The following is an 18,310-nucleotide window of genomic DNA, read 5'->3' as shown; positions in this document are numbered from 1 at the left end:
AACAAACAAACACTAGCAAACAAACTTTATTTTACATTTTATCAAACCAAGTCTTAAGTCTCCTTGCATCAACATTGCAGCATTTATTATCCCCTGACGAAAGTCGGAGGGATATAGTTTTGGCGTTGTCCGTCCGTCTTTCCGTCCGTCCTTCCGTCTTTCCGTCCGTCCGGAGCCATATTTAGGAAATGGTTAGGAATATTTATTTAAAACTTCATATACATGTTCACCACTATGAGTTCTTGCGGCCCGTCAAGTTTAAGTCAGATTGCCCAAATAACACCAGAGTTATGGCCCTTAGAAGTTTCTAGTGTTAACTATATAGGGTACTATAAATATGTCAATTTCTGCATCATAACTTTTGATATATTTGACCTAGAACTATGAAACTTAAACAGAATTTAGAGCACTATAATGTGGTTGTGCACAAACAATTTTGTATAGATTTCTTTTGTAACTTCAGAGTTATTGCCCTTTAATTGTCTAAAAATCCACATATTTGTACATAACAAACTTACCATTTGGCAGAATTTCATTAAATTTCTTCCATTCTTTTCTGTGAACATTTATTATAAACATGTGAAGTTGCACACCCACACCTGGTCACCCACTTGCCTTGGTCACACCCCCTCCCCCTCCCAACCCCCCCTCCCCCCAAAAAGAAATTATTTTTTTTTTTTCATTTCTTATTTTAGATTTTGTTCAGACCTTCCAAGTTGTACCATTCCCCCACCTCACTTCTCCACCCAGTCATGCCCACCACTGATCATGCATCCTCTGCCCCCCCCCCCCAACTTCACCCTTTTACCTTTTTTCTTTTTTTTTTCATTTTTAATTTTCAATCAATATTTATAATCAACATGTGAAATTTTGTTTCCTCTCCCGTTCCCCTGCATCCCCACCCCCTAAAAAATAAATATATACATATATCTATATATATAGATATATATATTTCCATTCCTTTTTTTTTTTTTTTTAAATGTTCAGACCTTCAACTTGTTAAGTTTTGACTGCACAAACCTTGCCCTCAGCCATGTTCAAGATATCTTACCTGTGTTCTCTTAAGGACATCTGTTCTTTTATGTACAAATGTACATGTTAAACAGCAACACCTGGTGCCAAACCACTCAAAGACAATATTTCGTTCCAGTTAAACTTCAAGCTCACATTTCAATTAACTGCATTTAATTTTAAAAGCTAAGCTTATTACAGTAAGCATATCCCATTCAAAATAAATTCTTTAGTCAGGATCAAAGTATCATACATTTATTATGTACTCTTTAATTAAACATTAGTTTTGTTTTCTGTTAAATTGATTTTGACTAATGAAATTATTTGCTTCTTATTAACATCCTTAACTTTTTGCCGGATATGTCTTTTTGCCATTCCTCACCACAAACCCTTTCGGCGGGGGATACCAATTCATCGAATTTGCTTGTTATAAATGGTTCTGTTTAATCTAATAATTACATATTGCAACATTAACTTCATAGAATATGTTTTTGCCCAGTGGTTTCATGTAATTGCATGAAGGTCATGCAATACTCTAAAGCAAAGAAAACTGGATAGAGTTTGGCCTATAATTTTTGAGCATTTTCATTATATCTGTACACTTGTTTTTGAGAATTTTCATTATATCTGTACACTTTTTATACGCCCATTTGAAAAACGGGACGTATTATGGGAACGCCCTTTGCGGGCGGGTGGGCGGCGTCCACAGACCTTGTCCGGAGCATATCTTCTACATGCATGGAGGGATTTTGATGAAACTTGGCACAGTTGTTCACCATCATGAGACGGAGTGTCATGTGCAAGAACCAGGTCCCTAGGTCTAAGGTCAAGGTCACACTTAGAGGTTAAAGGTCAAATTCAAGAATGACTTAGTCCGGAGCATATCTTCTTCATTCATGGAGGGATTTTGGTGAAAGTTGGCACAATTGTTCATCATCATGAGACGGAGTGTCATGCGCAAAAACCAGGTCCCTAGGTCTAAGGTCAAGGTCACACTTAGAGGTCAAAGGATACAAGAATGAAAAATTCAAGAATGACTTTGTCCGGAGCATATTTTCTTCTTGCATGGAAGGATTTTGATGTAGCTTGGCACAGTTGTTCACCATAATGAGAGGGAGTGTCATGGGAAAGAACCAGGTCCCTAGGTCTAAGGTCAAGGTCACACTTAGAGGTCAAAGGATACAAGAATGAAAACTTTGTCCTGAGCATATCTTCTTCATGCATGAAAGGACTTTGATGTAGCTTGGCACAATTGTTCACCATCATGAGATGGAGTGTCGTGCACAAGAACCAGATCCCTAGGGGTTAGGTCAAGGTCACATAGGTCAAAGGATACAAGAATGAAAACTTTGTCGGAGCATTTCTTCTTCATGCATTGAGGGATTTTGATACAACTTGGCACAAATGTTCACAAGCACCAGACGGAGTGTCATGCGCAAGAACCAGGTCCCTAGATCTAAGGTCAAGGTCACACTTAGAGGCCAAAGGTCAGATACAAGAATGACATTGTCCGGAGCATTTCTTCTTCATGCATGGAGGGATTTTGATGTCGCTTGGCACAATTGTACACCATCATGAGACGGAGTGGCATGCACTGGTCCCTTCTTTTGAATTACTTCCCTTTGCTGTTACTATAAATAGCTTATATTGTAACTTTTTCATTACAAGTCGTAGGGAAAAAACGAGACCACTTTTCTGTAGTACAACATGCATGTTACATCCAATTCTGAGGTGTATTTTGAGCTATCTCTACCTGGTAAGGATTTTTGTATGGACTTGTAACTTTTTTCTTTTTTTCTCTCTCTCTCTTTAAAGATTAACTTCCCTTAGTTGTTACTATAAATAACTTACATTGTAACTTTTTTATAATTGACCCTAGGGAAAAACCAAGACCACTTTTCTGTGGTACAACATTGATGCTACTTTCAAATTTTGGGTGTATTTTAAGGTATCTCTACCTGGTAAGGATTTTTTTTTGTGGACTTAGAAAAATAAAAGAATTACAATAATTTCTAAAAAAATACATTGTAAACAACTAGAAAATTAAAATCCCATTTGCAAATACAGGTGCTAGTGTAAAGAAATTTGCTGTGACGGGCATATATTGTGACATTCTGGCACTCTTGTTATTACAATGCATTTTTAGCTCACCTGAGCTTGAAGTGCTCAAAGGTGAGCTTTAGTGATCGCCCTGTGTCCGTCGTCCGTCCGTCGTCAACAATTTGACTGTTAACACTCTATAGGTCACATTTTTGGCCCAATCTTAATGAAACTTGGTCAGAATGTTACCCTCAATAAAATCTTGGACGAGTTCGATATTGGGTGTTCTGGGATTAAAAACTAGGTCACCAGGTCAAATCAGAGGAAAAGCTTGTTAACACTCTAGAGGTCACAATTTTGGCCCAATCTATATGAAACTTGATCAGAGTGTTATCCTCAATAAAGTCTTGGACTAGTTTAATATTGGGTCATCTGGGGTCAAAAACTAGGTCACCAGGTCAAATCAAAGGAAAAGCTTTTTAACACTGTAGAGGCCGCATTTATGACTTTATCTTCATGAAACTTGGTCAGAATGTTAATATTGATGATCTTAACATCCAGTTTGAATCTGGGTCATGTAGGATCAAAAACTAAGTCACCAGGTCAAATCAAAGGAAATGCTAGTTTACACTGTAGAGGCCACATTTAAGACCATATCTTAATGAAACTTGGTCAGAATGTTAATCTTGATGATCTTTAGGTCATATTTAAATCTGGGTCAGGTGGGGTCAAAAACTAGGTCACTAGGTCAAATCAAAGGAAAAGCTTGTTAACACTCTAGAGGCCATATTTATGACTGTATCTTCATGAAACTTAGTCAGAATGTTAAACTTGGTGATCTTTAGGACAAGTTCGAATCTGGGTCATGTTGGTTCAAAAACTAGGTCACTAGGTCAAATCAAAGGAAAAGCTTGTTAACACTCTAGAGGTCATATTTATGGCTGTATCTTCATGAAACTTGGTCAGAATGTTAATCTTAATGATCTTTAGGTCAAGATTAAATCTGGGTCAAGTGGGGTCAAAAACTAGGTCACTAGGTCATATCAAAGGAAAACCTTGTTAACACTCTAGAAGCCACATTTAAGACTGTATCTTCACGAAACTTAGTCAGAATGTTAAACCTGATGATCTTTAGGTCAAGTTCTTATCTGGGTCATGTCGGGTCAAAAACTAGGTCACGGGGTCAAATCAAAGGAATAGCTAGTTAACACTTTAGAGGCCACATTTATGACCATATCTTACTGAAACTTGGTCTGAATGTTAGTCTTAATGATCTTTAGGTCAGTAGGTCAGGTGAGCGATACAGGGCCTTCATGGCCCTCTTGTTTGCTCGACTTATGAGGGAATTGATTGAAACTTCACACACTTATTTACTGTGATAATCTGATTTGCATTGCACAGGTTCCATAACTCTATTTTACTTTTTTACAAAGTTATGCCCCGTTTTCGACTTAGCAGTTTTTATATCTCCCGAGGTTGGCATATTTAAATCGCACTGTCAGTGCATCCATGTAAATTCTTGTCAAGGCTGTAACTCTGCATTAGCTAACTTGTAATAATGCATATTATTTTTTAGCTCACCTGAGCACGAAGTGCTCAAGGTGAGCTTTTGTGATCGCCCTGTGTCCGTCCATCGGCGTCCGGCATCGTCAACAATTTGACTGTTAACACTCTAGAGGTCACAATTTTGGCCCAATCTTAATTGAACTTGGTCAGAATGTTACCCTCAATAAAATCTTGGACGAGTTTGATATTGGGTCATCTGGGGTCAAAAACTAGGTCACCAGGTCAGATCAGAGGAAAACTTGTTAACACTCTGGAGGTCACATTTATGGCCCAATCTTAAAGAAACTTTGTCAGAATGTTACCCTTAATAAAATCTTGGATGAGTTCGATATTGGGTCATCTGGGTTCAAAAACTAGGTCACCAGTTCAAATCAAAGGAAAAGCTTGTTAACAGTGTAGAGGCCATATTTTTGACTGTATCTTCATGAAACTTGGTCAGAATGTTAATCTTGATGATCTTTAAGTTCAGCTTGAATCTGGGTAATGTAGGGTCAAAAACTAGGTCACTAGGTCAAATCAAAGGAAAAGCTAGTTAACACTCTAGAGGTCACATTTATGACCATATCTTAATAAAACTTGGTCAGAATGTTAATCTTGATGACCTTTAGGTCAAGATCAAATCTGGGTCAGGTGGGGTCAAAAACTAGGTCACTTGGTCAAATCAAAGGAAAAGATTGTTAACACTCTAGAGGCCACATTTATGACTTTATTTTCATGAAACTTAGTCAGAATGTTGATCTTGATGTTCTTTAGGAGAAGTTCAAATCTGGGTCATGTGGGGTCAAAAACTAGGTCACCGGGTCAAATCAAAGGAAAAGTTAGTTAGCACTTTAGAGGCCACATTTATGACCATATCTTAATGAAACTTGGTCAGAATGTTAACCTTGATAATCTTTAGTCAAGTTCGAATCTGGGTCATGTGGGGTCAAAAACTAGGTCACTAGGTCAAATCAAAGGAAAAGCTAGTTAACACTCTAGAGGCCACATTTATGACCATATCTTAATGAAACTTGGTCAGAATGTTAATCTTGATGATCTTTAGGCCCGTAGGTCAGGTGAGCGATACAGGGCCTTCATGGCCCTCTTGTTAGCTCACCTGTCACTAAGTGACAAGGTGAGCTATTGTGACCGCTTGATGTCTGTCGTGCGTCAACAATTTGTAAAAAAATCTTCTTCTTGAAAACCACTCGGCAGAATTTCACCAAACTTAATAGGAATGATCCTTGGATGGCCCCCTTTCAAAATTGTTCAAAGAATTGAATTCCATGCAGAACTCTGGTTGCCATGGCAACCGAAAGGAAAACTTAAAAAATCTTCTCCTTAAGAACCAGAAGCCCTAGAGCTTAGATATTTGGTGTGAAGCATTGCCTAGTGGACTCCTACCAAATTTGTTCAAATCATGACCCCGGGGTCAAAATTAACCTCGCCCCAGGGGTCACTTGATTTTACATAGGAAAATCTTAAAAAATCTTCTTCTCAAAAACCAGAAGCCCTAGAGCTTAGATATTCGGTGTTAAGCATTGCCTAGTAGACCTCTACCAAATTTGTTCAAATCATGACCCCGGGGTCAAAATTGACCCCGCCCCAGGGGTCACTTGATTTTACATAGGAAAATCTTCAAAAAATTTCTAAAAATAAACCAGAAGGCCTAGAGCTTAGATATATCACAAGTAGCATTTCCTAGTGGACCTCTACAAAATTTGTTCAAATCATGACCCCCGGTTCAAAATTGACCCCGCCCCAGGGGTCACTTGATTTTACATAGGGAAATCTTAAAAAATCTTCTCCTCAAAAACCAGAAGCCCTAGAGCTTAGATATTTGACAAGTAGCATTGCCTAGCGGACCTCTACTAAAGTTGTTCAAATCATGACCTGGGGATCAAAATTGACCCCGCCCTAGGGGTCACTTGATTTTACATAGGAAAGTCTTCAAAAAATTTCTCAAAATAAACCAGAAGGCCTAGAGCTTAGATATTTCACATGTAGCATTGCCTAGTAGACCTCTACAACATTTATTCAAATCATGACCCCTGGGTCAAAATTGACCCTGCCCCAGGGGTCACTTGATTTTACATAGGAAAATCTTCAAAAATTTTCTAAAAATAAACCTGAAGGCCTAGAGCTTAGATATTTCACTTGTAGCATTGCATAGTGGACCTCTACAAAATTTATTCAAATCATGTCCCCTGGGGTTAAAATTGACACTGCCCCAGGGGGTCACTTGATTTTACATAGGAAAATCTTAAAAAAAGAGCTTATATATAGTGACGGCTCTTGTTTAAGTATAGTTTATTAAAGGTCCATTTTCTTGTTAAATCCAAAAGAAACATTTTAGCTCACCTGTCAGAAAGTGACAAGGTGAGCTATTGTGACCGCTTGATGTCCGTCGTGCATCAACAATTTCTAAAAAAATCTTCTTCTTGAAAACCACTGGGCAGAATTACACCAAACTTCTCAGAATGATCCTCGGGTGGCCCCCTTTCAAAATTGTTCAAAGAATTTCATTCCATGCAGAACTCTGGTTGCCATGGCAACCGAAAGGAAAAACTTCTTGTCCAAAACTACAGGGCCTAGGGCTTTGATATCTAGTGTATAGCATCATCTAGTGGTCCTCTACCAAATTTGTTCAAATTATCCCCCAGGGTCAAATATGGCCCCTCCCCGGGGGTCACATGGTTTATATAGACTTATATAGGGAAAACTTTGAAAATCTTCTTGTACGAAACCACATGGCCTAGGGCTTTGATATTTGGTATGTAGCATCATCTAGCTGTCCTCTACCAAGATTGTTCAAATTATCCCCCTAGGGTCAAATATGGCCCCACCCCGGGGGTCCCAAGTTTTACATAGACTTATATAGGAAAAAAAGTTTAAAAATCTTCTTGTCTGAAACCATACGGCCTAGGCTTTTGATATTTAGTATGATGCATTGCCTAGTAGTCCTCTACCAAAACCGTTCAAATTATGCCCCTGGGGTTAAAAGAGGCCCCTCCCTGGGGTCACTTAGTTATTATGTGAGTTATATAGGGAAAATACTTAAAAAATCATCTGATCCTATTTCCAAGACTGTTTAATTATAATTACCTGATGACCCCAAGTAATATGATGTCACTTGACTGTGACCTTGATCTACTGATCTACTTTCTTGTTTTTAGCTCACCTGAGCACAAAGTGCTCGGGTGAGCTATTGTGATAGCTCACCGTCCGGCGTCCGTCCGTCCATCGTCCGTCCGTCCGTCCGTCCACACTTTCCTTTAAACAACATCTCATAAACCACTAAGCCAATTTCATCCAAACTTCACAGGAATGTTCCTTGGGTGAAGCTCTACAAAAATTGTTCAAAGAATTGAATTCCATGCAGAACTCTGGTTGCCATGGCAACCGAAAGGAAAAACTTTAAAAATCTTCTTCTCAAAAACCAGAAGCCTAGAGCTTAGATATTTGGTGTGAAGCATTGCCTAGTGGACCTCTACCAAGTCTGTTCAAATCATGACCCCGAGGTCAAAATTGACCCCGCCCCAGGGGTCACTTGATTTTACATAGGAAAATCTTAAAAAATCTTCTTCTCAAAAACCAGAAGCCCTAGAGCTTAGATATTTCACATGTAGCATTGCCAAATGGACCTCTACTAAAGTTGTTCAAATCATGACCCTGGGGTCAAAATTGACCCCGCCCCAGGGGTCAGTTGATTTTACATAGGAAAATCTTCAAAAATTTTCTAAAAATAATCCAGGCGTCGAGCTTAGATATTTCACATGTAGCATTGCCTAGTGGACCTCTACAAAATTTGTTCAAATCATGACCCCCGGGGTAAAAATTGACCCCGCCCCAGGGGTCACTTGATTGTACATCGGAAAATCTTCTAAAAAAATTCTAAAAATCATCAGTTTGACATTTGAAACATGTAGCTCATATTACTCTGGTGAGCGATCCAGGGTCATCATGACCCTCTTGTTTAAGATACAGCCTTGAAATTTTGATGACATACACAGATTTGCACACAAATCGTAAAACTGAATTTCATTGACCATGAATGTGACCTACTGACTCTCTTAATATTTTATCATCAGTTTGACATTTGAAACATGTAGCTCATATTACTCAGGTGAGCGATCCAGGGTCATCATGACCCTCTTGTTTTCATTGAGAAACTCTTCTTCTAGTCGTTAGTTTGATTTTAAACGAATGACAAGCTGACTAATATAGAAAATATGGTAAACTTTTAATCTTGTGTAATGAGTTGCTTCTTTTTGTTATAGCTTAAGGCAAACCAGATATATATAAGTGAAGAAGATGCGAGTGCAGTCATGGATATAGCACTAGAAGCAATAAGAGAAAGCAAACATGAGGCCATTAGTGATATAGAAAATGCAAGAGCTTCAGCCATCCATGACATTGATTCCAGGCAAGACGGAAAACAAATTGATGATGAAACAAGGTTAACCAAGAGACAAGGTATCAGTCTATTTTAGCTTATCTGAAACATATGCTCAGGGTGTGCTGTTGGTATAATGGATGATCCTGAAGCCATTGCCCTCATCCACAAATTTACTGTTAACTCTCTAGAGGTCATCATTTTGGCCAAATCTTAATTTACATTTAGTAAGAATGTTTGACTATGTAAAATCTGGGTGGACTTATGTACTGGGTCATCTTGGGTCAAAGTTTAGGTAACTTTGTTAAGTCATAGCAAAACCATGGTTTCGGGTGAACTGTAAATATCTATATAGGTAGATGGTCTGAATTCTGTTGTCCATTGCCCACATTTTTAGCTCACCTGAGCAGTGCTTAGTTTTTAGCTCACCTGAGCACAAAGTGCTCAGGGTGAGGTATTGTGATCGCTCACCGTCCGGCGTCCGTCCGTCCGGCATCCGTCCGTTGTACGTCCGTCGTCCGTCCACACTTTCCTGTAAACAACATCTCCTCCTAAACCAACAGGCCAATTTTGATGAAACTTCACAGGGATGTTCCTTGGATGGTCTTCTTTAAAAATTATTCGAAGAATTGAATTCCATGCAGAACTCTGGTTGCCATGGCAACCGAAAGGAAAATCTTTAAAAATCTTCTTCTCAAAAACCAGGAGCCCTAGAGCTTAGATATTTGGTGTGAAGCATTGCCTAGTGGACCTCTACCAAATTTGTTCAAATCATGACCCCGGGATCAAAATTGACCTGCCCCAGGGGTCACTTGATTTTACACAGAAAAATCTTAAAAAATCTTCTTCTCGAAAACCAGAAGCCCTAGACCTTAGATATTTGACATGTAGCATTGCCTAGTAGACCTCTACTAAAGTTGTTCAAATCATGACCCCGGTGTCAAAATTGACCCCGCCTCAGTGGTCACTTGATTTTACATAGGAAAATCTTCAAAAAAATTCTAAAAATTAACCAGAAGGCCTAGAGCTTAGATATTTCACATGTAGCATTGCCTAGTGGACCTCTACAAAATTTGTTCAAATCATGACCCCGCCCCAGGGGTCACTTGATTTTACATAGGAAAATCTTAAAAAATCTCCTTCTCAAAAAGCAGAAGCCCTAGAGCTTAGATATTTGACATGTAGCATTGCCTAGTGGATTTCTACTTAAGTTGTTCAAATCATGACCCCGGGGTCAAAATTGACCCTGCCCTGGGGGTCACTTGATTTTACATATGAAAATCTTCAAAAAAAATTTCTTAAAATAAACCAGAAGGCCTTGAGCTTAGATATTTCACATGTAGCATTGCCTAGTGGACCTCTACAACATTAGTTCAAATCATGACCCCCAGGGTCAAAATTGACCCCGCCCCAGAGGTCACTTGATTTTACATAGGAAAATCTTCAAAAAATATCTAAAAATGAACCAAAAGGCCTAGATCTTAGATATTTGACATGTAGCATTGCCTAGTGGACTTCTACAAAATTTCTTCAAATCATGACCCCCGGGGTTACTTGATTGTACATAGAAAAATCTTCAAAATTTTCTTAAAATAAACCAGAAGGCCTAGAGCTTAGATATTTGACTTGTAGCTTTGGGTCAAATTGACCCAGCCTCAGGGATTACTTGATTGTACATAGGGAAATCATCATAAATTTGCTTAAAATAAACCAGAAGGCCTAGATCTTAGATATTCGATCTGTAACGTTGCCTATTAGACTTCTACAAACTTTGTTCAAATCATGACCCCCTGTATAAAATTGGCCCCGCCCCAGGGGTTACTTGATTGTACATCGAAACATTTTCCAAAAAAATTCTAAAAATCATCAGTTTGACATTTGAAACATGTAGCTCATATTACTCTGGTGAGCAATCCAGGGTCATCATGAACCTCTTGTTTAGTTTTTCTGACCGCTCAATGTCCGGCGTCTGTTTGTAGTCCGTCAACATTTAGCTTGTGTATGCGATAGAGACTGTATTTATACCCCCACAAAACGAAGTTTGGGGGTATATAGGAGTGAGCTTGCCGGTCTGTCGGTCCGTTGGTTTTCATGGTTTCCGGACGATAACTCATGAAAGGCTAGACCAATTTAAATAATTTTTGGTACACAGGTGTAACATCAGAAAATACAGGTCAAGTTCCACTTTGGGATAAGTAGGTCAAAGGTCAAGGTCACAGTGACTCGGAGCCCGCCCGCTTAGCTCAGTAGGTAAGAGCGTTGGTCTACGGATCGCGGGGTCGCGAGTTCGATCCTCGGGCGGGGCGTATGTTCTCCGTGACTATTTGATAAACGACATTGTGTCTGAAATCATTAGTCCTCCACCTCTGATTCATGTGGGGAAGTTGGCAGTTACTTGCGGAGAACAGGTTTGTACTGGTACAGAATCCAGGAACACTGGTTAGGTTAACTGCCCGCCGTTACATGACTGAAATACTGTTGAAAAACGGCGTTAAACCCAAAACAAACAAACAAAACAAAAACAAACACAGTGACTCGGAACAGTTAAACAGTTTCCGGATGATAACTTGAGAATGCTTGGGTCTAGGATCATAATTTTTTGTACAAAGATGTAACATTTAAAATACAGGTCAATTTCGACTTTGAGGTCAGTAGGTCAAAGGTCAAGGTCACAGTGACTCGGAAGAGTTATACGGTTTCTGGTTGATAATTTGAAGTTAGTAGGTCAAAGGTAAAGGTCACAATGACACGAAACAGTTAAACAGTTTCCGGATGATAACTTGAGAACGCTTGGGCCTAGGATCATGAAAATTGATAGGGAGTTTGGTTTTGACCAGCAAATAACCCCTTAGGATTTTGAGGTCAGTAAGTTACAGATCAAGGTCACAGTGACCTGGAACGTTTAAAATGGTTTTTGGACAATAACTTCAGAATACTTTGGACTAGGATCACGAAACTTCATAGTGAGATTGGTCATGACCAGCAGATGACCCCTATTAATTTTGAGTTCCAAAGGTCAAAGGTTAGAGTGACCCAGAACATTTAAACCTTTTCCGGACAATAACTTGAGAACGCTTGGGCCGAGGAACATGAAACTTAATAGGGAGGTTGATCATGACCAGCAGATGACCTGTATTGATATTGAGGTCAGTTGGCCAAGGTCAAGCAAGTTCGGCTTTAACATTGGCTTAGTTCTGTGACATGGCTATATTGTGGGGGTATAATTCGTCACTCCTGTGACAACTCTAGTTTTCAACTGATCTTCATGAAATTTTGTCAGAATGATTACCTTGATGAAATCTAGGCCGAGTTCGAAAATGGGACATCTGGGATCAAAAACTAGGCCACTAGGTCAAATCAAGGAAAAACCTTGTGTATGCGATAGAGGCTGTATTTTTCAATTGATCTTCATGAAATTTTGTCAGAATGATTACCTTGATGAAATCTAGGCCAAGTTTGAAAATGGGTCATCCGGGGTCAAAAACTAGGTCACTAGGTCAAATCAAGGAAAAACCTTGTGTATGCGATAGAGGCTGTATTTTTAGCCCACCATTATCAGATGGTGGGCTATTCAAATCACTCTGCGTCCGTGGTCCGTCCATCCGTCAGTCAGTCCGTCCGTTAACAATTTCTCATTATCGCATCTCCTCAGAAACTACTGGGGGGATTTTGACCAAACTTTGTCAGAATGATGTATTGGTACCCTAGTTTTGTCCCCCTGAAAATCAGACTGGTTCAGCTATTTTTAGTGAGTTATGGCCCTTTGTTTATTTCTATATTTTACATAGATTTATATAGGGAAAAACTTTGAAAATCTTCTTGTCCAAAACCACAGAGCCTAGGGCTTTGATATTTAGTATGAAGCATCATCTAGTGGTCCTCTACCAAGATGATTCAAATTATTTCCCTGGGGTCTAATATGGCTCCGCCTCGGGGGTCACATGGTTTATATAGACTTATATAGGGAAAAACTTGGAAAAACCTCTTGTCCAAAACCACAGGGCCTAGGGCTTTGATATTTTGTATAGGACATCATCTAATGGTCTTCTACTAAGATTGTTCAAATTATTCCCCTAGGGTCAAATATGGCCCTGCCCCGGGGGTCACATGGGGTGGTCTCAAGTTTTACGTAGGCTTATATAAGGAAAAGCGTTAAAAATCTTCTTGCCTGAAACTGCAAGGCTTAGGCTTTTGATATTTGGTATGCTTCATTGCCTTGTGGTCCTCTACCAAAATTGTTCAAATTATGCCCCTCGGGGGGAAAAGAGGCCCTGCCCTGGGGTGTCCCAATTTAACATAGACTTATATAGGGAAAAAATCTTCTTGGTAACTTGGTAACTCAAGAACACTTGGGCCTAGGATCATGAAAGTTGGTAGGATTTTGGTCATAACCTGCAGATGACCCCTATTGATTTTGAGATTAGAAGGTCGAAGGTCAGGTCACAGTGACCCAGAGCAATTAAACGGTTTCCGGATGATAACACAAGAATGCTTTGGCCTAGTATCTTGAAAGTTGATAGGGAGGTTGGTCATGAGCAGCAGATGACCCCTATTGATTTTGAGGTCATTATGTCTAAGGTCAAAGTCACAGTGTCCCGGAACAGTTAAACCATTTACAGACGACTTGATATGGAAGTTGATCATGATCAACAGATGACTGTTGATTTTGAGGTCAGTAGGCCAAAGGTCAAGGTCTCAGTTACCCCAGAACAGTTAAACTATTTCCGGACGATAACTTGAGAATGCTAGGGCCTAAGGTCACGAAACTTAATAGGGAATATGATCATGGTCAGCAGACGACCCCTATTGATTTTCAGGTCAATAGGTCTCAGGTCAAGGTCACATAAACGGTTTCCGGATGATAACTCAAGAAGGCTTGGGCCAAGGATAAGGAGATTGGTCATGACCAGCATAATTATGACCGCTATTGTCAGTAGGCCAAAGGATGGTAACTTGAGAATGCTTGAGCCTAGGATCAGGGAAATTTATAGGGAACTTGATCATGATCAGCAGACGACCCCTTTTGATTTTGAGGTCAGTAGGTCAAAGTTCAAGGTTACATTGACCCAGAACAGTAGAACTTTTGTGTACAGTGACCAAATAATTTCTGTTGTTCCTTTTGCAATTACTGAATGCATCAAGGGGGGCATTTCGTGTTCTTCGAGCTCTTGTCTACAGTAAACCTCGCTTATAAGGAACAGCTTGGGACCTCTAAAAATTGTTCCTTATAACCAAAGTTCCTTATATCCGTATAGCGTACTAGTTCCTTGTAACCGAGGTTTGTATAACGAACACAATTTGTATAGCGAACACTATTTCACTGACGTTTGAAAAGGGCTATGTGTTAACACTCCGGGCCGAACATGAATCAATGTTGCGAGTCTAGTACCGGTCCTTTCCTGGAGAGATGATAAGGTAAACTGCCTGCATGTTTATGACTGAAATAGTGTTGAAACACGGCGTTAAACCTAAACTAAGCCAAAATGTACGTCGGTAAGAATGACCGTAATTTGTGTTTATTTTTTGTCGTTTATTTTTCTATCTTCTTTTTTTTCCTTGCTCGACTGCATGTTATGAGAATAGGCATTAATACTAATACAAAAATGTTCAAATTTTAATTACAAAAATCAAAAATGTTAAATTAGACAACCCATTAAAATCTAAAAGTAGGGTGCTTATGACATATAGTGCATTACGACTAGACAACAGCGCCATACATACGGATTAAAGTGTAAATTTTACCTGTAGTTCTGCAATTGTCCATTTTAGCACCTGCTATACTTTTTACAATTGGAAATTTGATAAACTGGACTGTTTGCCATTGTTAATGACGCGTAATTAGCACATTTATTTAGGACAGTATGACCGTGACCGTTACTGACTTTCGGTAACTATTGTCAACATGAAATACCTAACACATATAGATCTTAGCTCTCGAACGTAATCTTGAGTAAATATAAGTCTACTATCGTCTTGTATTTGGTAAATGTTAATGATATTATATATTTTCTTTTTATCGTATCCGTGAATATCATAGAAATGTGTTTATTCATGTGCATTAAAGCGCCTGAAAATGCCGACGTTACTCTGACGTCATCAGCGATTCTCCTGTTTATTTTTGGTTTTCAATAATTTTTATTCTTTATGTCTGTTCGCTATAACCGAGGGGTTTCCATTGAATTTCGTACTTTGGGACTAGAAAAAGTGTTCCTTATAACCGAGTGTTCCTTATAACCGAGTTCCCTATAACCGAGGATTTTTACATTGAATAAAGAAGGAAATAGATCGGGGAATTGAACACTGTTCCTTATAACCGAGTGTTCCTTATATCCGAGTTCCTTATAAGCGAGGTTTACTGTACTTTGTAAATGGAACTTGGTCTCATAAATTCTAGGCCAACTTTGAAACATAGCTATCTGGGATTGAGAATTAGGTTACCTTGACAAATGATAGAGTAAGCTTGTTATAGTATGATCTAGTCACTTAGATTTTGACCCCAGATGTCCTAGAATCACACTTTATCTAGATTTCAAAAAGACAAATGTTCTGTAGAAAATGTGACCTCTGATTGTTAACACTCGAAAAGCCACATTTTTAGCTCACCAGAGCCAAAGGCTCAGGGTGAGCTATTCTGATCAGTCACTGTCCGGTAAACTTTTACTTTAAATGACATCTCCTCATAAACCGCTAGGCCAATTTCATCCAAACTTCACAGGAATGTTCCTTGGGTGAAGCTCTACAAAATTTATTCAAAGAATTGAATTCCATGCAGAACTCTGGTTGCCATGGCAACAGAAAGGAAAAATTTTAAAAATCTTCTTCTCAAAAACCAGAAGCCCTAGAGCTTAGATATTTGATGTGAAGCATTGCCTAGTGGACCTCTACCAAATTTTTAAAAATCATGACCCCGGGGTCAAAATTGACCCCGCCCCAGGGGTCACTTGATTTTACATAGGAAAATCTTAAAAAATCTTCTCAAAAACCAGAAGCCCTAGAGCTTAGATATTGGACATGTAGCTTTGCCTCGTGGACCTCTACAAAATTTGTTCAAATCATGACCCCCGGGGTCAAAATTGACCCCGCCCCAGGGGTCACTTGATTTTACATAGGAAATTCTTCAAAAAAATTCTAAAAATAAACTAGAAGGCCTAGAGCTTAGATATTTCACATGTAGCATTGCCTAGTGGACCTCTACAAAATTTGTTCAAATCATGACCCCCGGGGTCAAAATTGACCCCGCCCCAGGGGTCACTTGATTTTACATAGGAAAATCTTCAAAATTTTTCTAAAAATAAACCAGAAGGCCTAGGTCTTAGATATTTGACATGTGGCATTGCCTTGTAGACTTCTACAAAATTTATTCAAATCATGAACCCCAGGATCAAATTGACCCCACCCCATGTGCTTACTTGATTGTACATAGAAAAATCTTCAAAATTTTCTAAAAATAAACCAGAAGGCCTAGAGCTTAGATATTTCACAAGTAGCATTGCCTAGTGGACCTCTACAAAATTTGTTCAAATCATGACCCCCGGGGTCAAAATTTACCCCGCCCCAGGGGTCACTTGATTTTACATAGGAAAATCTTCAAAAGTTTTCAAAAAATAAATCAGAAGGCCTAGATCTTAGATATTTGACATGTGGCATTGCTTAGTAGACTTCTACAAAATTTATTCAAATCATGACCCCCAGGGTCAAATTGACCCCGCCCCATGGGGTTACTTGAATTTACATAGAAAAATCTTCAAACTTTTAGAAAAAAAACCCAGAAGGCCTAGAGCTTAGATATTTGACATGTAGCATTGCCTAGTGGACCTCTACAAAAGTTGTTCAAATCTTGACCTCCCAGGGTCAAATTGACCCAGCCCCATGGGTTATTTGATTGTACATAGGGAAATCTTCATAAATTTGCTAAAAATAAATCAGAAGCCCTATATCTTAGATATTTGATATGTAACATTGCCTAGTAGACTTTTACAAACTTTATTCAAATCATGACCCCCGGGGTAAATTGGCCCCGCCCCAGCGATTACTTGATTGTACATTGGAAATCTTCCAAAAAATTTCTAAAAATCATCAGTTTGACATTTGAAACATGTAGCTCATATTACTCTGGTGAGCGATCCAGGGTCATCATGACCCTCTTGTTAGCTTACCTTGTTACATAGTGACAGGGTGATATGTGACAGGGTGAGCTTTTGTGATCGCCCTTCGTCCGTCATCTGTCCGTTCACAATTTCTTGTGAACACGAAAAAGACCACATTTTGCAAACAATTTTGATCAAACTTGTACAAAACTTGTAATGGCATGATATCTCGGATCCTTTTGAAAACTGGCCGGATCCCATCAGGGATCTAGAACTATTGCCCCTTAAAGGGCCATAATTTGTGTGTGTGTGTGTGTGTGTGTTTGTGTGTGTGTGTCAACAATTTCTTGTCTGCATGATAGTGGTTTCATTTATGATTTTATTTTAACCAAACTTGCACAAAACTTGTATCACCATAAGATCTTGGTCTTTTTATTGAACTGGCCAGATCCTGTTAAGGGTTCCAGAGTTATGGCCCCTGAAAGGGCCAAAATTAGCTCTTTTGACCTTGTCTGTACAAGAGCAGCTTCATTTATGACTTTACTTTTACCAAACTTGCACACACTTTGTATCACCATAAGATCTCCATTCCTTTCTTGAACTGGCCAGATCCCGATATGGGTTCCAGAGTTATGGCCCCTGAAAGGGCCAAAATTAGCTATTTTGACCTTGTCTGTACAATAGCAGCTTTATTTATGATTTGACTTTTACCAAACTTGCACACAACTTGTATCACCATAAGATCTTGGTTACTTTCTTGAACTGGCCAGATTCCATGGGTTCCAGAGTTATGGCCCCTGAAAGGGCCAGAATTAGCTATTTTAACCTTGTCTGCACAATAGCACCTTGATTTATGATTTTATTTTAATCAAACTTGCATACAACTTGTATCACTGTAATATTTTGGTTCCTTTCTTGAACTGGCCAGATTCCATTATGGGTTCCAGAGTGATGGCCCCTGAAAGGGCCAGAATTAGCTATTTTGACCTTGTCTGCACAATAGCAGCTTCTATTATGATTAGAATTTAATCAAACTTGCACAAAACTTGTTTCACCATAAGGTCTTGGTTCATTTCTTAAACCGGCCAGATCCCATAATGGGTTCCAGAGTTATGGTCCCTGAAAGGGCCAAAATTAGCTGTTTTGACCTTGTCTGCACAATAGCAGCTTCATTAATGTTTTGATTTTAACCAAACTTGCACACAACTTGTATTACCACAAGATCTTGGTT

The 18,310-nt window shown here is 39.1% G+C and overlaps 1 protein-coding gene across 1 annotated transcript in view; it reads left to right on the top strand.

Moving 5' to 3' along the window:
• LOC123554339 (uncharacterized) overlaps nt 1–18,310 on the top strand; it is a 42,438-nt gene that overhangs the window by 16,247 nt on the left and 7,881 nt on the right. The window contains exon 5 of the mRNA XM_053547123.1: nt 8,877–9,072. Within this exon, the coding sequence (XP_053403098.1) occupies nt 8,877–9,072 (196 nt within the window). The remainder of the gene's footprint in view (nt 1–8,876; nt 9,073–18,310) is intronic.

The sequence above is a fragment of the Mercenaria mercenaria genome, chromosome 7 (genome assembly GCF_021730395.1).
Source record: "Mercenaria mercenaria strain notata chromosome 7, MADL_Memer_1, whole genome shotgun sequence".
In the NCBI taxonomy this organism is placed as follows: Eukaryota; Metazoa; Mollusca; class Bivalvia; order Venerida; family Veneridae; genus Mercenaria; species Mercenaria mercenaria.
This window is presented reverse-complemented; position numbering and strand designations above follow the sequence as displayed.